This window comes from Struthio camelus, chromosome Z, assembly GCF_040807025.1.
Source record: "Struthio camelus isolate bStrCam1 chromosome Z, bStrCam1.hap1, whole genome shotgun sequence".
Taxonomy (NCBI): Eukaryota; Metazoa; Chordata; class Aves; order Struthioniformes; family Struthionidae; genus Struthio; species Struthio camelus.
Window position 1 is genome coordinate 30842078 of NC_090982.1, and position 20727 is coordinate 30862804.

Sequence of the window (20727 nt, forward strand, 5' to 3'; positions counted from 1 at the left end):
TGAGAGCCACCTATGTGAATACAGCTAACTCGCAAGCAAAACTGGTGTTCCTTTGCATTTACCAGGAAAATGATGCAAGAAAAAAAGGAGAGGGGGAAGGGAGAAGGAAGAAGGAAGAAAACTTTCATGTGTGGACTTGGCAGCACTTCGGGTGCAGCCCGTTTCACCGGCCCGATTTTCCCACGTGGGTTCCTCGCAGAGCAACGGAGGGGAAGAAAGCATTTCGTCCGCTGGCGACCAGGGCTGGCAACCCCCGGGAGCCCTGGGCAAGGCAGTGCTCGGCAGCAGTCCGACACCCGCCAATACTGCTGACGCTGGCCAAAGGGGTCAAGCTGGTCTCTCATACGGCCGTTCCCCAGCTCGGTGTTGCATCAGCAGCGGGATCAGCTGGGGCGTTTGCCTCTCCGGACTAGAGCAAAACCAGCGCCTTCTGCACGGGGCCAGACGCCCTGCCGGAGTCCCCGGGGGGCGCCCCGGCTGCCTGCGGCTCAGGGCGGGCGGGAGGCGGGCTCGGCTGCCGAGCCCACCCTCACCACAAACGGCCGCAGGGACCCTCCGACCTGCCGCTCGGCACCGGGGCAGCCCTTCCCCCCGGCGCCCCCTGAGATGGCCGCCCGCCCCGCGCTCGCCGCTTCCTCACGGGACCCCAACGGTCGCCGCCCAACGGTCGCCGGGCGGGGGGGCAGGGGGGGTAGGTCAGGCGGCGCTGCCGGCCCGCCGCGGCTTACCTGGGAATGTACCTCGCCTCGTCCCCGAGCCGCCCCTCGAAGTCCCTCCAGGGCTGCTCCAGCCCCGCGGCGGCCCATGCCGCCGCCGCCGCCTCCTCCGCCTCCGGCTCGCCCGGCCGCCGCCGGGAGGCGCCGCGGAAGCCGCGGGCGAACTCCGGGAAGGTGATGGCCCCGTCGCGGTCGCTGTCGAGGCGCTGGAAGATGGCCTCGGCCTCGGCCGGCCGCACCCGCAGCTCGGCGCAGAGCGCCGCGAAGTCCTCCCGCTCGATGCGGCCCGAGCCGTTGGCGTCGCAGGCCAGGAAGAGGGCGCGCAGGCGGGACAGCTCGTCCGCCGCCTCGGCGGGCTCCATGGGCCGCCGCGCGCAGGGGCAGGCGGGCGGCAGGGTCCTCTGCCCGCGGCCGGCGAGGGGCGAGCCGCCGCGGCCCGTCCTGGCTGCACAACTTTGCCGAGGTGCTCGGCGGGGCGGGCCGGGCCGGGCCGGGCGGGAGGCGGGCCCCGCCGGCCGCAGGTGGCGGCCGTCTCTTACCGCCGGCCCTTGAGCGCTGCGGGGAGGCGCTGGCGGGCGGCCAGAGGCAGCCGGCGGGAGCGCCCCTGCCCGCAGCCCGCCTATCGCGCCGGCGGGGGCCGCCGCGCTCGTGCAAGCCCGAGCGCTGCAGTTGCCGTGACACCTTCGACCCCCTCCGTGTCTTCCAGCAGAAGGGAAATAGAGATTACGTTCATGGCAGACGAGAGCAGATTCTCTTACCCAAGGCTGCACTGGATACATTCTTCTTGACCGTGAGTAGTTTCGACGTTGCACGTAGGCAAGGAATGGCAGAGTAAGCGCACGCTGCTACCTGCTCACCAGTGATTTAGGGAGGTGCTCTGCTAAAACACCATCTTAAACTGCAAATGCAAGAGCTAGATTCAATACAGTAAACCAAAGAAGCCAGATTTTAGTGCTCAGTGTGGAAGAACTAGCATTTGTCTTTCTTGACAGAAGTCAAGATTTCTGACTTTCTTGACGTTATTGATAAAACTCCCAGATTTCACTGTAAGTAGTTAAATTTTTAAGTGCCCTGTGCTTATTCCCATTTATGGCTTGCCTGCAGGGTCTGCAACATGTAAACTGCTTATACCAGGTTGTGATAGAGTTAAACGGAATACAAATCCATCTGCTAACAAACCTTGTTTCCTTATTGACTAAAGTATATCCCAAGGCTAAGTACGTGATCCAGCAAGACACAATTAGTCCAGCTGACCTCTCATTACAGTAAATCACATCCTGTAAAGAAGGACTATAAAGTGCTATGCGCAGGATGTGTGGAATGCCTTCAAATGAAATTATGTTCCAGGTTTTGTCTGCTCTTTTATCAGGCATAGACAGACTCAGCCAAAAAACCTGCCAGCAATCTAGCTATATCAAATAAAACCAGCTCCCTGCACTTTAGATAAATGTATGTTAAATAATTCTGAATAGAAATTTTAGCTTAAAAAATAACAGATGACGGAAGAACTTTAATACATGATTTTACACATTTTTTCACATTTCTGTTACGTAATTACAAAACTACTAAGAGTAGCAAAAAAGGTATTGTTCTTAAATTTTCAGATTCTAGCAAAATCTACTGTTCCAGTAAAGCAGAGTTAATTTAACATGAAGGTCTTTCTATTCTATGCTTTCTCACCTGCAGCGTGGCCCACCAAATTTCTGTACCCAACGAGTCAACCGAATATCATAAAGGCCTTATGGAGCTAATGAAGAGTTGTTCAGCTATCAAAAGACACAAAACTAGCTTGCTTACGCCCTCCAGCTCTCTGTTAATACAAGAGTCTGGATATCTGGCTTTCGGTGGTGACAGCCTCCTGAGATGAATTGCAGCGGTCTTATCAGGGGTTGAATGTGTCTCACTAGACAGTGAGTTCCCACTCGAATATATTCACCTGCTTGTTTGCCTTTGCGACTGCAAGCTTATGAAGTGATGTTTGTAATTTTGTGTCCTGGCCGCTCTCTTATTCGCTCCTTTGTGTACATCTCTTCTGGTAGTATCTGCCTTGGATTGCCAGTGAGGACGTCTGCTGTGGACATACTGCCCCATCTTTTTTCTCCAAGATTTAACATCATCTTCTCTCAGACCTTGCCATGTAATCCTGTTCTTTACGATCTGAGCTTTTACCCTACTGCTGCAAGGGTCTGCATCTTTCTTTTCTTAAAAAGCTGTACTTTTATACATATGTGACACAAGTAAATAATACATAGTACTGAAGACAAGTGGAAATCTTCACTTTTAAGTTTTGAATCAAGCAATGTAAAAGGTTTGCAATATTTGCCAATACAATGCCTACATGGGGCAGATTTCTGCTTTCATATGCAAGCGATCCCTTGTGAATTCAATGGATGTCATGAGAGAGACTTTGGCCTTTGGTATCTTCCTTATTCCCTTCCTTATTTTGTGACATAAATCTCAGGCACTGGGATGAAATATAGTGTGTCTTTTAGCATTGTAATGGGGCAGGTATATCCTGCGGAAGATATGGTGCCACTGCTATTATACAATACCAAGCAACCAGCACTTGCTTTGCAGGCCGTAGTTCAGTCAAACGGTCCAAACCAACCAGCACAGAGATAACAAACAAAAGATGATTTGTGATGAGACCTAGGAGTGGACGGTGAAGTCAGAATCCCCAGCAGGGAACAGCAAAGCAAGGCTCTGTTCTGAAATTATGTTTCTATTATTAGCAGGGTCTGCCACTTCAAATCCAGCTCTGAAATAAATTAATATGCAAAAGAAAAGCATTACTTCTGTGATCTAGTAGTTTGTATCTAGTACAGGAAGAAACTTCTATTCCTAAGATACCAAGGCTGCAGATGGAGAAGTGTCCCAAATGTAGTTTTCATTGTACCAAACTAGCTCAAGCATCTGTTCTGACTGAAGAAACAGAATCAACCAATAATGTATCTTTGAAAACAGTTAATATTATGCACAGGTATCATACCTGTCATGGCACCATGACAACTAATTAAACATATTGTTTCTCCGCTCAGTGACATTAAGTTTACTGCCACTGAAGTCACCGTATACCTCAAAGCATCACAGTCCCAATTGGGCCCTCCATTCTCTTCCACTTATACCTGTTTTCTGTTCATGAGCCTCCCTCTCTCCCTACTATCAGGGGAGGAAACACAGTGCGTGCAGATGGGTGAAGGGGCTGCTGAGGGGCTAGCATGCAGAGCGCAGTGGCTGTATGAGGTCTTCAGCATATGGGGAGTAGTAAGACTTCTTTCCCTTCTTTGCCTTTCTCCTACCATGCCTTTATTTGTGGTTTTTATGACTAGGATGGGATTTTCATCTGTTACCCAATGCTTTTATCACAAGATACACCTCATGTGAAACTTACAAGGACAGGTGCACATAATTAAATCCCAAACCTTGGCAGACAGGAGACAGTTGCTACATACTGTCATTGCCTGTGTAATTTTTAGTACTGCTGTATATGACTCACTCTTATTCTTTCCAATTAAAAGTTAAGGATAATATATTTAGTAATAAGTATCATGTAGACAGTACTTCTCATTTTCATATATATTGCATCATTATAGCCCTCTGAGAAGAAAAAAGCATAATCCGTATCTCAAAAAAGTTAAGCTGAGGCCAAAAATTCAAGTAAGTTGCATAATATTGCAAAGGCAGTCAATTTTAGGCTTAGACTTTACCAAAAAATGGAAGGCAATCCAACATAAAACCTCTTCTTCAAAGTAGTGATATATTTAAAAGCCAAAAATATTCCTCAAGATAGTCAGACTTTGTCATTCAACTCAAGTTGTTCAACTGAAGTGTTAGCAGTTGGGACAGAGAGGTCATGAAAGACTTTCACCGTTTTATTGACGACTTTAATGGGCATATCAGGACTAAAGCAGTAACCATAGAGATGAAGCATCTCCAGCCTGCAAGAGAGAAAACAGACCATTAATAAAAGAATAGTAAAGCGCCCAGTATGCTTTTTCAGAAATGATGAAATGTTGACAGTAAAATTCTGACAACAAAATAACCTTTTTAAAAGCTCTTGTCTGTATGGCCAATTGAATTAGCTGGAGAGACAGCAGAATGATTGCTGGGCCTAGTTCAGAAATGTTAGCGGTCATCCTCCTGCTGTTCAAATGAGACTATTCCAGCCCCAGAAACGGTAAGAAGACTTTTACAGACATGCTGTCAGGTTGCCTATTCTCAAAATCTATAATGGGTTCGAATAACAGAAGCAGCCAGGAATTAAGGTTTATGAACTTTACCCTTCACAGGAAGACTCTCCTGATGATTTTCTTAATATCTTGGTTTTTTTATTCTGTCCTATTTTTTAAATGTTAGGAATCCTGACAAATAGACCAGTTGCTTGTCAGTGAACAAGAAATGAGATGAAAATTTGGCTTCTGTCAATATATTGCGCAAGCTGAGTGAAACCCAGAAAGAAATCACTAAATCCTCAGTTCTACCTGCAGTTATGCAAGTATCACTTCCTCAGCAACATAGGGGGAATGAAAATTGAAAGATCCACAAACATCCTCAGAAAACAGAAGCTTTTCTTCCCTTGTCTTTTCAATCCCACCATTCGCAAAGAAGTCAGAGCTGCTACATCTATGCTGTCCCATTTTCCTGTGGTAAGGCTATTGGATTGCTATAACAAGCAATGATTTCATTGCTCTGTGGAGCAAAAAACCTGGCCGCTGATTAATTTCTTACTATTTCTTCCTCCAAGGCCATAAAAGAAATTAATCTAAACCAAAATTCCCTGAGTCCACTGAAGAATAGAATTGAAGAGAAAAAGTTACTCTGTGCACACAGAAATAACGTGACGATGGAAAAGTCATGTATTACATCAGAATGACCACATGATATTCATTATCAAAAGTCTGAATTACACTGTAGATTAAATATTTCTCAGTGCCTGGTTTGAGATGATGAAATCCGTGTGAGTCAGGCTTCTAAGTTCCCCAGAGAAGGCATGAAGACAGTCAAGGGTGGTGTTTTATTGGCCAGAGTACTCTGAAGACATAAGCGACATAAGATTTCTAGGTAAAGGTATCTTTTTTAGCTTGTGTAGTTGGAAAACATACAAGCTTTCAGGCACATCAGCTTTCCCGGGTGTGTGAAAATCTGCATACTTTTTCCTATTATAATAGTATAACAAAAATCATCTACTTGCAAACCCTCTCTTGAAGGACCAAACTTTGAAGAACTTTGAAGAAATGCCCATCTCAGAATGCAATTCCCCCACCTGCACTGAAGCTAGCGATAAGAAATACTGAAGACAGAGGATTCAGTCCTTTTCAGGACTGAAGACAACAATTTAGGGCCAAATGGACACACCTCCTTCCATTTAGGATTAGTTTTGACCTTTGTTCTGCAGATTAGTGCTAAAGCCCTTCTTTAAAAAATACAGCAAGGGCTAAGTTTTCTTTGCAGAGGAAGAGGTCACTCTTTCACCCTCCTCTTACCTTCATTTCTTGCTCAGTATATTAGAATACTTGCCCAAAGAGAGGCAATCAAGTGTAATTCACTGCCCTGCCTGAAGCAATCTGAACTTACTGTTCTCCTTCCTCGGTAAGGTATCCAAACAGCAAAGCTATTTAGGACAGCAGTGGAGTGGGGGAGAAGAGTTCATCTGCTCAAAGTATAATTTCTGCATTTTACAGTGCACGGTAACTAGATAAAATTAATTATCTTTGGAGCAGCTACTGGATTTCAGTTCCCCCTCTGCTAGTTCATCACTGGTCCATCTTGCATTACTATCTCGCTCAAGAATCTTCGGTTACTTTCACCAGTTCTTGCCAAGTGATATATATGCAACCACTTGAACAGCTGTAAGACAGCATAAAGAACAGGGCTCCTTATAGAGAGCAAGAAGTGTTTGAATCTATTCCAACAGAGAAGAGGTCTGGACCAGTCTTCCAAGTCATGCATGATGCTTTTACGTAATTTAGGTTATTCTATAAAGAAAGACATCACACAACTAGTGTCTTTCTCCTTTATCTTGAGTGTAAATAGCTGTCGCTGTTTCATTATGTGAAGACTTTTCCTGTTCATATTAGGCAAACTCTTCACCAATCTGTCATCAATCAGATAAGGCCCTTAAAGAACAAGGCCTTTGGACCTCAAGAGGTTGTTGAGCTGCTCGGCACTGACATGCCTGAGGGACCGCCGGACATACCCAGGACTTCCTTCCTCAACAGAGCCAGAATTAACCTACGCCCTATTGATAGCAGTTTTGGGTGGTGTGTCTCCACACCAGTCCCTTTGACTGCAACTAACAACGCAAACAGTGCCAGAACTCAGGCAAAGACGCTGAAACTCAATCATCTATACTGTTAAATAGCTTAGCACAAGCCCCTGGCCCAGAACAGTTTGTGCTCTCCCAAATGATTACTGCACACAGTTTGAGAGATGAGATAAGACAGTTTGCATGTAGTCATCCAGCTCTGGAAGTGAGAGAGTTTAAGAGTTATGACGAGGGCAATTTCATGCCAGTTGGCTCCTGTGCCGAGAGAACAGTTCTTGTGTGTTTAATTTACTAGGGTGGAAATAGGCTATGTAGAACTGGGCCTTTGTATTTATAAAAGAGCAAAATAACAATTGAGATTACATTATTATTAGGATTATGCATGCAGTACTTTGAAAGGAGTTATTTCATAGGTAGGCCGTAACTGCTGAGTAAATGTGAATACAACTAAAGCACATGCTCTCCACCTCAGCAAGGTTAATTCTGAATCATTTGCTAAATTAAAATTTGTGCATTCACCAACATTAAATGGTTATTTATTACAAGGTACACAATACTGTCTTAATAGTATGGCGAGGCTAGACAAGAACACAGGTGTAGTAACAGCATCCCCGCAAGATCTTCCAAGTAGGAAAGTGTTAAAGGAAGCTCATGAGTTTATGATACTGAGGAAGATTAGTTGCATGACTCAGAACTGAAATGTAAAACAAACAATAAAAGAATTGCAGAATTATAAAGCTCTATTAATTCTTGTGGAATGTTACATAAAATACCGTGGCTGTTAATCTTAAAGGGTGAGATTTTGTCATGGCTTCTAGATGAGAGATCTGAAAAATCTTTTGTCAGAGTTTCTACCAATTTAAGAGATCTTCTTTTCTCAAAGTATATTTTTATAACTGCTTAAGAGCAAATTACAAAAAAGATAACGCGTACCAGCAACTGGTAGAGAATCGGTAAAAAAAATAAACTCAATTCTAGTGGACCTTTTAAAAACACAATGAAACTAGACTTCTCATCTGCCATCAAGTCATAAAGAAAAGGCTGATGTTATGAGTCTAAACTCATTAACAGACTTAATATTCCTTTTAAATTTGCATGTTATCTTGCAAATCTTAAAGATTTGCAAAATTGGAGAAGACGACAAAACTAAGTATTTTAAATATATGGGTTTTTTTCCAGAGGTCAAACGTCTTCCACAACCTGGACTATATCAACCTTTTGATAAAGCTCACAAATCTTTTACGAAGTGAGCATATTGATATTAATGTACGAAGTAAAATTTAGGCGAATGCCAGAACATATCCATGTAAAGTGAATTCTGTATATGTAAAAACATGTGCTTTTAGTGGCAGTCTGATCATCCTCCTAGAACAACTGATTTTTGAAAAGCAAACATCGTAACTGCCACTCACTTGGATGCATTAAGTTAGAATTTAGCTGTGATGAGGTCTAAGTGTTTTAATAAACTACACTATTGGGCTAAAAGCTTTTAGATATATTAATATTGTATTTCATAACACTTTGTAGCTGTGTGTCAGTGAACATACTGAACTCTGCTGACTTTGTTTTTTTTTTTTTTTTTTTTTAAAGTAAATCACATTCACCCATCTGATTAGGGAGCCGAAACATATTCCCCTATGACTTTATGCCCCTCACAGAAACAAGGACTGCTCCAACGTGAAATGGTCAGCAGGAATTGTTAACATTTAAGCTAAACCCAAAGATGATACAGCAGATCAAAGTCAAAGTGTCAAAGATCCAGCCAAAGATCCAGCGTCGAAGATGAGTATAATGGTTCTTACATTTAATATAAAGTATTTTGAAAACATGACTTTAAATTAAAATATGGCCATATACTAGCAAATTTGTTCTACTCTTCATGACTCTCTATACTATACACTACTAAAGATAACAGTTAAAATAGCTACATCATAATGCTGTAAAATATTCTCTTCTTGAGAACTGTATAATCATCCATCGTTTTGAAAAAATAATGTAAAACAAAAATGTAGGTAGTTTAAAAACAGCCACTGTTAATGAAAAATACCACTATAGCATACTGTACTGACAAACTACAGTAAGGATAACACAAGCTGGTTGCATTTTAAATGTTAACCCTGAATGAGTTGAGGAACATATTTTGCATATAAGGAAAATAATAATGCTTTCATATTCCCATTAAATTATCAGAATCTAACAGAAAGTGCTGGAACTGTACCTAAGGACTAAAGAAAGTTTTTTTTCTGGAAAGCCAGACTCCTGCCTCTTGCAGTTACTACAGTTTTTTAATTGCATCCAAAGTGGCATCTCTGCAGAAAATGAGCTTCACACATTCCAGACTGACATGGCAGAAGCTGGCCAACAAGCACACTCTGATACCCACAGACAAAAAAAACAAATTAACCCTAAATTCTGCCAACTATTTTTAAGAATATCTTTATGGGTTCTGTAGGCACAAAGACCTATGCTTCACACCATCTTAAGGGCTGAGGCTCTACTTTTGAAAAATTATAAAATAATATTAAATGAAGAATTCTAAAAACTGTTAAGTAATTTGAATTTCATTTTCCATGTTTTAGAGGAGCCAAGGGAAGGAAAGGGAAGTGATCTATATATAGTGGGAAAGGAAAAAATCTCTGTGGAAATAATGTCAGAATTTGTAAATACTGGTAACAGGTTTCAACAAAATGTTGGTGAATTTCCATGTATAACTCTCCAGGTTAGGAAAAGACACTTTGTCCACATGTCCAATTTAAATAGCTAATTTTTCTCTTCAGCATATCAGTGCTGAAGATATTTCAGTAAGGAGAAGTCAATACAAGATGCTAAAACTCACCCATGCAGGAGTTCAAATGTTATTTGTGATTCGTCTGTTTTGCAAAAGAAGTTTTGATAGGGTTTTTCAAAAGGGGGCATGTAACTAGCCAATGTGACTCCAAAAGTAGGCCTTAGAATATTCTTATTAAACTTGTAGATGCAAGCAAGCGAAATAGTAGGATAAGAATTCAAAAATACTTTGACAAGTTGGAAAAAAGGCATACAAATTAGTGAAGACAAGTGTAAGATAAGGCAGGCTGCAGAAACTAGTTGAGAAGGAACTGGATAGACAGTAATTCTTCAGGAAAAAGTCCAGAGGGTATGTGGATCATCAGCCGGGCATCAATCAGCAATGTCATGGCATTGCCAGTAAAGCAAACATCATACTGCAATGTATATGGAGCAGCACAGCCTTAGAGACACCTGAAGGAAATTTCCACTCTATTCGGCTCTAATAAAGTCTCAATGGGAGAACTACGCCCAGTTTTTGCTACGTGGATCAGTTGGAGAGACTCCTGAAGAGAAAAACAAGAATAATCACAGCCTGGGAAAAGTGACCCTATACAAAAGGTATGGAAAAACTAGATTTGTTCAGGAAAAGAGTGAACAGAACTAGAACAATCTTCCATATCTGTTCTAGAGTACGTCACATTGCTTACACATCTTCTCTTCAGAAGGTGAGCCAAAAATTAAATAGTGCTATTCATCTTAGGAGAACGCATAAACAGAGCCTTGTGCTAACATGTTAGTTCTCACATGCTAGTCATCTTGTGCATGTAACTCTCCTTGGTATTTCAGTCACCTGAATCCTTATATACATATGTATATAGGCATGCATATGTATATATGTATATGAAGAACAGATATAAAAAATAATCCTTTCACACACACACATATGCTGGAGACGGCATTTTCCTGATCATAAATGTTTCTGGTCAAGTATCACTTATATCAACAACAATTAACACTTTTTTCTCACAAATACTTACAAATAAAAAAAATCTGGATGATTATTAAAAAATCCAGATTTTTTTTAAACTGATAAAATTTGAAAAAAAAGGTCATATCAATCTTAAGATTCAAGCCCAACTCTGAAGAAGAAAACAAGCACCCCAAACCATTGCTGGTCAAAGAAAATTTACCTTTTTCAACTGAAATTTTCACTGACTTTTCAGACAAACGTTATCCAAAATATAAGCTGAAACAGCCTATCATGAAACTCTCTGTACCAAACAAACTACAAACCTTCTCTGAAATGCACCTACACAGGACCCATTCATTTTCATTAATTTCTATGGCAGTCTGTGTAAGTACCATGCACGTACATACACACACACACACACACACACACATATACATATATATGCACATAAACACACCGAACAGCCTCACAGATGAGTAGAGAAATTGCAACGCAGGATGAGAAAACACATGCCTATATACTTTCCTTAAAACGCTATCTTCATATTCCCTGAAACGTGAACAAATTTTGTTCCAGTCACCACAGGTATACATAGACAATAAATACTGAATACATTCTATGAATATTGTGCCTCAGTTAGAATGCAGATAATGTTCACATATCTGACTATTTGAAATGTCACCTACAATTAGATAACTAAAAAAAAAAATCAATATATGCATAGAACATTGTTCTGAAAGACAGCTTTTAAAGGAAAAGGATCACATAAGTTACATGGATCACACCTTGGCTATTGTTTTCTGGTTTCATTTTCACTAAGTCATTAAGAGTGAGAATTTTGTTTAGGAACAAAATTACAAGCTGCCTGCTTTTTCAACAACTTTGTCACAGTATTTCTTTGAATATCTGAGCCAAAACACCACTATATAAAATCTCAGTTAAATATATAACAGTTTTAAAAGGGAGAAATAAGACACTTTTAAGCTTTCCAAAGAGAAAATATTTTGAATAGACAAAAAGCCTATTTTGCTGTTAACATACACGCAAATCTCAGTAGTAAGAAAAAAAAATAATAAATGGGAATGGGCTATTTGCAATGCCTATGACCACCAGAAAGGAAATGAGCAATAGTAAATGCACATGTAAAATATTTTTTTTGGATTCACATTTAAAGAAATAAATCTACTGAATCAGAGATTGCTGTCTGCTCTGCCTGAATCCTCCAAGCAATCCAGGGACCAGTCAGAGTACATCCTTTCCTAATGAGTAAATGCTTGGCAAGGATCAAACCTTTCTACTGAAATAGTCTACATCCTTAATACACTACTATCAGTTATACTAGCCCAAGATTAACTGTTTGTTTAAACTGTCAGAGGTATTTCTCTTCTTTTAAAAAAAAAAAAACTTTCTAGGATGAGATACTTACACCTTATCACAGCTGCCACAAGTAAAAGTTACAGAGGTTTGCAAATACTCTTTACAAGTAGAAAAGCCTTGCATATATACCTATAGGTGATTACTGATCATTTTTCCTACTCTCTTTCCTGTGACGCACATACCTACCTATTAAATTCCTTTAATTCACTTTTCTATGAGGGATTAGATCTCTAGAAAACAGTTCCGTAAGTACATTTGCTTGTAATTTCTACATATAGTATCTACTCTGTGTGCTATGAAAAAGCATAAAACATACAGATGAGTAATAAAACAGTCTGATTCAACTCTACATATTATAAACCTAAGAGCATTTGATATATGAAGACTTTTCCAAGACAATATATGGCAGACAGGGCTTTAATTTTGATTTTTAAATAGGAAATAAGTAAATACACTACTGAATACTCTCACATCAATTGCTATAAACTGCAAACCATAAGACATTTTAAAATGTTTCTTATTCAGCTGTAAATCTTTGTCGGTAGCATGGATATTTTTATCAGGGTTGTGCATGCAGTATTTTCTAACTGAGGAGACTCTCTAGGTCACACTGGGGAGAGAAAATACTAGTTACCCATATAACAGTAAGATTCGAGTCCCCATGTTACCTTCAATGATGGTGTGCGGGAGCCCCAGCTGAGATGACTGGGCAGGCAGAGGGGAGCACAGGAGGAAGAAGACAACAAGAAAAGCTGACTGATAGTTTTTCTTTCAAGAAGTGAGTTTGAATGTGTGGGTAACACAAGTCTAATTGCTAAGGCAACCCAGACACATACCTGTGTGGTTTTGTGTTTATTCCAAACAAAGGCAATGAGCAAAATAAAACATTCAAATATAGGTAAACCTGCACAGCAAGTATCATTCTCATCTTCGTATTTGCATCACTGTGTCATAATATTTGTCTTAACCAAGGAATTCCAGCATATTTTTTGCTTATAGAAAGGAATGAAACAAACAGTAACAATCACAGTGTGTGATTAGCATACATTTATTTTTCCAGTGAAGCCCACTGTGTATTCTTTACATAGAAGGTTATAAGCATAGTCTATGTTTGCATATTCATAATTAGTGATGAAAATTCTAAAAAAGAAACAAAATTCTAATATAGTTCTTATAGGAAAAAAAAGATAGAAAATGAAACAGAATACTAGGTACTTTCAGGTTTGTAAACCTCTGAAAAATGTCTTTCTCTCTCTTGTTTGCTGCTGTAGAGCTCAGATCAAGATAATGAAGCTGGCAACAAGTGCCTGCCAAAGCCTGAATTCCTACATCAAGATACCTGTAGGTTTCATAACAAATGATTACTTTTGAAGTATGTCTGACTGAGCATAACAGCACGAAATCAATAAACAGTCATGTTTTCGGGATGATATATACAGACTTACTAAATGCTTTAAAATAAACATACTAGTAACACAGTAAGGCATAACAGAAGCAGTGTAAGTTGATAATTCAAAAATTTATAAACTGTATACATACATATATAAATAAAATCTCTCAGTCCTTCTGCTTACATTATATATAAGTGGCTTCAGTGTAAAAAGAAAAGTTGTAACAAAAATGGTTAAGGAAAAGGATTTTCACTACATCATCAAGGTGATCTCTGTAGACCTCTTTTACATTAAATTCTTATACTAAGATGCCTCCCGCACCTTGTCCTCAGGATTTTATATACATGCGCTCAATTTTGAAAAGGAAGATGTAGCAATTCCTAGAATATAAATGAACTACACAGGACTGAGGGTTACAGTTAACATTCCGTAAACAACTTGCTTCATTTGAATTCTAAATGCGAGATCCACTAGCTTTGCTTGCAATTCTCACACATAAGCAGCTTATGAGTGTCAATCTGTAAGACAAAAACTCAGTAGTGTGTGTTTATTCATGAATTATCTCACCAAAGATGGATAATAAATTTGGAAAATTCATAACTGTGTCTCAAAAGTATGGCATTTTAAAGCACTAATTGACCAATTAAGAGCTAAAAAATGAGATAGTTACTAAGACGGGTCTTGCATCAGAATATATATATCATATGCCGGAATAAAATTCATGTCAAATTTCATTATACCATGAAATCCTCATATTTTGAAGAGACTGCAAGAACATAGACTTCTTGTTGAAGTCCATTATCAGATAACCATTTGGAGCTATAAACATCAGCAATATTTGTCCTAAAATTTTAGGAGCGTGAGTATATTTGAAGGCTTACTATGAAAGTAGAATCATATTCCCACATCGATACCCACTTTCTTCAGTGAGTAGCAGGCACAGCTGGAACACTTAGCAATATGGTTAATGAGCATGAGGGAAGGATCCCTTTAAATTTTATCAACAGGCATCATCAAAACACACAAGACAAAAGGACAAAAGCAGTCTCTGCCACACCACCATTTTCACCATTTCCAATTTCATAGAACCTCACAGAAAGTTAAAAGAAATTATGGGAAATTACAGCTTCAGTGAATTCAGGATTTTACAGTAGTGGAAGAAAGCTTAACTCCTTTCTAAAGTACATGACGTCTCAGCATCTCAGTTATCTTAAATAACTTCTGTAACAGTTTTTTCATTTACCTTCATTTCCATGTGTTTAGAAGGTTAGAAAAAATAACGTTCTGTTACGAACAGTGAAGTGCTTGTCAGTATTTACATTTCAAATAACAAAGGAATTCTCCAGTAATTTAGTAATTCAAAATGTTGTAACCTTGCATTAAGTATCATGATTTCAACAGTATTTGCTTCAATATGAATGTCTTTGCAAAGCAGTAATGTAACGTTTGATTGTTCATAGCAAGATAAATGTTTTCTACAGAGAATCGCCATCTTAGCCTACTGAGATACATTCGGAAGGAAACTAAAGATCTCCATTTTTCGCTAAATCGAAATAGCTCAAAAAATTGTACGTTTCTGCAGATGTAACAGGCTTCTGCCAAAGACGACACTGTTCAAAAGATCCACACTTGTAACCACGACTAGACTCAAGAAGACTAACCATTGATTCAGGACTTGCACACTATCACTGCACCATCTCTCATAAGGAAACTGCTTTTGAAATACCAGAGAGTCCCACCAAATGATTTCTGCAAAGACTGAAGCACTCAACTTTACAAAACCAATGTACGTATAAGCATTTTCCTTTTACCACTCAGATTTGTCCCTGATTGTTCATAGACAGGTGCTGGTTTCCACTACCCTTTTATGTGTCACGTGTGAACAGGAGCCAAGAACTAAATACTCTGGTTTAGGACACTGTGTCACAATAAAATGACAACATGCTCTCATCTAAAATACATCACAGAAAGGGGAAAGAAATGAAAACATATTCTTTAGCTATGTGCCCTCTCTCTGTAGGAGCATCTAATGACAGCTGAAAACGATAAAAACCAATGGTCATTCAAGCTTACCCAAGTTGTCCGCAATTATCATTAACCTAACATGTTACCATCAAAAATGTTCTAGGCACTGCAGACCCTCAGGAAGACACGGTCCGTGCTCCTTGAGGAATTTGCATTTTCAAAAGACAAAGGATGTGATCAGAAAATACAATATACAGAAATAACATTTAGGATTATGTTTGGAAAACTCTGATTTCATTAATACACACACATAATGTGTCTGGATCCTCTTCTCATAATCCATTCTCTGTTGTAAAATCAAAAAGGCATCCACATTTTCTTGCCACTGCTAGTCCATTTAGAGAAACGCAGAACTGACACGATAATTTAAGATACAAAAATAAATAAAGTAAGTGACAAGTCCTCATACAAGTGACAAGTCCTCATACAAGTGACAAGTCCTCATACAAGTGACAAGCGACAAGAGACCTCAAAGCTAGAGGCTATTCTCTTAATAACAAAAGTTCTTCCAACTATCATTTACTTTATCTTCCTAAGGTGTGTGTTTTGCTCTTCATCACAGCAAGCATTTGCATGCTCTCACTGAAAATACTTTTCATCCATTTTATCCCTCAACAGTGTTTCTTTTTAAGCTGAATGTAATGTCTCCCACTGACATTCATTAAGAACTGCTAAATGACTTATTTTCTATATATGAAACTGCGTTTGCAGAAAACACTGCAAACCAAGTGTCTAGTTCTCAGCACATGAATGGAGGGCACCATCATAGTATTTTTAGCATATGCTCTGCTGTAAAATGTGTGGGAAACACTACTATGCCTCATATTACATCAACTGTATAATACCATGCCCACTGGTCTAAAGAGAAGGAAGAAATGCAGGCGCTACTGTGTATCCTGTGGATTACGGGAACTGCTGCAAGTACTTAGCCAGTACCAACAGAGAATATTACAAATATCCATATGTATCTATTAATGCACATATGGCAGCTATAAATCAAACTCCACCTGGCATTTTTAAAACAAATGAGATAAGACCTAGAAATCAAAATTTCCTTACCACACTGAGCCCAGTTACATTGAGTGAATTTATTTTCTTCAGATGTTTCAACATGTGTGATTAAACAGACATGGGTAATGTTCAGGGTTCTGCCACAGGTCAGCACCTGTAGATTTGGACAGTCAATTAGCCGCGGACCTCAGTTAGACCATGACAGCCAAATACTTCTAGCTTTCTGAGTCTGGAGAAGAGGCAAACAAAATCATAGAAACATCAAATCCAAGATCATTAATGCAAAAAGCAAAAAATCCATACTTTATTCTAACTTGTTTCAATTTTCTTTTAAAGTATACTGGCTTCCATATATACTACTATATGGGTTGTGTGTGTGTGTGTGTGTGTGTGAGTGTGAGTGTGTGTGTGTGTGTGTGTGTGTGTGTGTGTGTGTGTGTGTGTGTATGTATGTATGTATGTATATATATATAAAAATATATATATACTGGATTTACCATGTCAAAAAGCTGGAAATCACTGAGAGAGAAGGACGGATAACTTCTGCTGTATTTCAGGTACAGTTCTGGTAAACTGTGGGAAGAAACAAGCAAAACAGAAACTTTTCAAACAACCACCCCAGGGAAGAAGCAGGTAGTCAAATACTAATCTCTGTATCAGAATCTCCCTCTCTGAGGATCAGTGTGATCTCTCCAGAATATCTAATCTTATAACATTTTCTTCCTGATGGGCCATAATTCTCAGACATAAAAACTGAAGATTTTAGTGGATGAAAATTTGAATCTTGGTTTCTCAGGAGGACACCATCTAACGCAGATCTAAACATAAGCATCAGTCTCTCGGCCTCTCCCTGTTTTGTGCTGAACTCTGGTCAAAAGAACCAAGCAGAAACTTCCCGAAGAGAGACAGGAAACAAGCAGTCTTTGGATCAGTGAGGATGCTGTTAAAAAGGCTGAATGGAGATGGAAGGGAGAGAGAAAAGGCAGAAAACATGAGAAACTCAGGTTATTTGCAATTTACTTGGAAAACTTTGTTGGAATACTATAGGCCGAAAATCTGCCTACTCCTAACACTGTATCTTGCTCCTGTCGCACAGCATAATGCTTATGTTATTTCCTGATAGCTATCTGTCTAGGTAGCTACTTATTTAAAGGAAAAGAAGTGATTAAATATTGCTTTCCATACAGTACATATGCATTAGTGTACAAGTTCACTTTGTATTTCTGTTTTTCTAGTGAGGTTATTACATATGGTTATGGATAAATATCCTGCAGGAAGACTATATAGCCTGCAATCATTCTAAGTGTAAAGAAGAACCCTAACAGGAATTACTACATCCTTAAAATGTAAGGAATATTAACAATAATTATTACAAGTATAATTTGAATATCGCCTTGCCTTAGTCCCTCTCACAGAGATTATACATCTGAAGGAAAATATCTATGATAAAGGCACTCAAAGTTACTGTGCTAGCAAAAAGGAGGGGGAAAATGTACTGATTTTCCTTACACCTGTGTAAATAAGTGAACGCCACTGAAATTAACAACATCAGAAAAGGACAGATGGAAAACAGACCTCATTGGCCAATTCTGCCTTGTCATGAACGGCCTATATATGCTCTCAAGCCTAAGTTTGGCCTCCGGACCATTAAGTTTTGGGTGCCTGAACTCTGTAGCTAGGTATCATGCAATGTAAGTGCATATATTCAGGAAAACCATCTCTTTATGCAGAATAAAGAGGGAAAAAGCCTTAATTATGCTACAGAACTAAAAACTTCTTTCCCATTTTTCATTAAATTTAAGAAACAAGCACTGCTTAACAAACACAGCATGAAGAGCCTCTCAGTATTAAATAAATTAACATAATTAGAAGAGCAAAGCACATATTCCTCACAAACAGTCCTAACTTCCTTCAGACATGGAGCCCCTACAAATGAACACTGAATTCTGCCAGTAAAAATAAATGAACAGAAGAGCTTTTTTAATCAAGAGGCTTCCTATATAGTAATTGCAGCCCAACAGATTGATCAATGTTCTTGTCAATAAAAGATCAGCTGAATGCCTAAAAATACACACGTGCATATATGATGCCACAGTGAATTACTGGAGAAAACAGACATCATCCAAACGGCTAACACAACTCTCACTCCAAAGCTCTTCTTTGTACAATAGTAATACTTTGTAATTTTTTCCTTCCTCCAGCCAAGGACATAGTTCTAGCTTGCTCATGCTACCACCTAGTTTTGCTTCAATGGGGTAGAAATCTAGAGAATTAACCTCCAAGTGGTATGCACAGTCAAAGGCTTTTGTAAATTCCTTCCTTTATTTATTATAAAATAAATCAGCATGAGAACGTTGCCGGGAAGGCAGTGATCAGTACCTGCAGGAAGGATACATTTGGAAGAAGAAGAGAGAAGAGCTGGAAAAGAATGTACTCACATGGTATCTTCAGACCATATTCATCTGGCATGAGGTAAAGTCATCTCAGGATCATTCTATCTTTATCAGGGTTGGAACACTGAATAAGGATCCACAACGAGCATCTGTCAACTACCTACTTCCAACACATCCACTGCGAACCAGGACAGCGTAGAATGCCTCCTCTATAACTTCCTTCATATCAACCCTCACTCCTTCTCTCATGCTTAGACCCTTCTAGCCACAATGTCTGGTACAATTTAACTCAGAACCCTGGAAGGACTCAGCCCCTCTCCCAGGACTTAGATTATGGCAAGAAAGAATCCATTAGAAAGGAGGAAGGAAGTAGGAGCAATGACAAAAATATTACGAGAGTGACACGCCTTCCCCTAAAAGCAGTAACAGATCTTGAGATACGCAGCCATTTGAAGACTTCTTCATAGTTCATCAGCATGCATATATCATGTAAAATCATGTGATATATGTAACACATCATTACATAAACCTATGTAACAAAAACTGTTTAGTTTCCAAAGCTGAACGTACAGAAGCTTTAAAATTTTTAACTGAGTAATTTTAATTCATAGTCTTTGCACAATGCCTTATATGGTAACTTCAGTAGTATAATAATATACCACATTAATCAGGGCTCAGCATAGCTCCTAGTCAGAAAACGAGGAAACCTTCATTCTCTTTTTTTGCACTGTTCACTGTTTACCATGATAGAACAGCATTGCGCTGAACATAGCTTCTTTTTTTCCCCCCTCTGGGACTCTTTGGAGGAACGTCTCAATAGAGTATCTGAATTCTTGAGAAATACAACAAACTCTCTTAACAATTCTTTTGAGAGAAAGGTAAACAACAACATCTTATTTTACTCATTTTGCTTTTACTTAAGAAAAAGCAGCTTGCCAGAGGTCAGAGTATCAGTGACAAAAAAGAGAATAAAGACAAAACTCTGCACTTCTTCCATCTTAATTCTTTACTCACGTCTCCAGAGTGTCTTACTACCAGAGCTGTTGCTGAGCAACAACAGCTACGAAAAAAAGACTTAACTTGCAGCTGCACTTGCAACTCAAGCCTCATATGACTTAAACTGCCTTGAAAATATGGAGCATAGTTAGTGACTAACTGGAAGTATTCACCAGACACCTTCTGTATTCTGCAACTAATCTAACAGATTGTATCTTGAAACTGTTCTTCATTGATCCCAAAGGAGTCTCTCAGGACAAGGTGGTAGGTTTTACAGCCCTTTTCACATGGCAAATGTACACTCAGACAAGAAAGTCTCTGTTCTAAATTGTCATCGTAAGTCTGAAACTGGACACTCTATGATGCGCTCATTTCCTGAAGCTAAGATCCTAAATTGAGAATTGCTGAGAACTCTATCTGAACAAGGCTTTATCTTACTTTCACTGTCTGCAGTACTTTATTAGTTGTTCTTATTAACTTCTTCCTTTGACATCTTTCTTTCCATCTCATCCTTTAAAATATATTTTTAGAAATCCATTTGTCCCACAAGATACCTGATCCTGATTACTCCTTGTCTCTTCCGAAACATTTTATCCCCTTTTAGGAAGAACAAAGACAAAACCACTTATTTGGTATTCTTTGCCTCTAATCTTAATTCTACTTTTATAACATTCTGCTAGTTCTAAACAAGAGAGGATTTCCTCTCTCTGTATACTGTATAACCTGTTTCATCAGTTCTGACATTTTGCAGAACATTAGTGTCACTCCCATCTTTAAAAGAAGAAGAAGAAGAAGAAGAAGAAGAAGAAGAAGA

General features: G+C 39.4%; 1 protein-coding gene and 1 long non-coding RNA gene across 2 annotated transcripts in view; one reads left to right on the top strand and one right to left on the bottom strand.

The window, feature by feature from the left end:
* RASEF (RAS and EF-hand domain containing) overlaps nt 1-1150 on the bottom strand; it is a 40224-nt gene extending 39074 nt beyond the window's left edge. Inside the window, exon 1 of the mRNA XM_068928378.1 lies at nt 729-1150. Coding sequence (XP_068784479.1) covers nt 729-1078 — 350 coding nt within the window. The 5' untranslated portion in view covers nt 1079-1150. The remainder of the gene's footprint in view (nt 1-728) is intronic.
* Nucleotides 1151-8580: 7430 nt separating this feature from the next.
* Nucleotides 8581-17158, top strand: LOC138064678 (uncharacterized). The gene is made up of 4 exons (XR_011137923.1): nt 8581-10368; nt 13369-13438; nt 15071-15274; nt 17082-17158. It is a non-coding gene; the product is annotated as an uncharacterized lncRNA (long non-coding RNA).
* The last annotated feature ends 3569 nt before the right edge of the window (nt 17159-20727 follow it).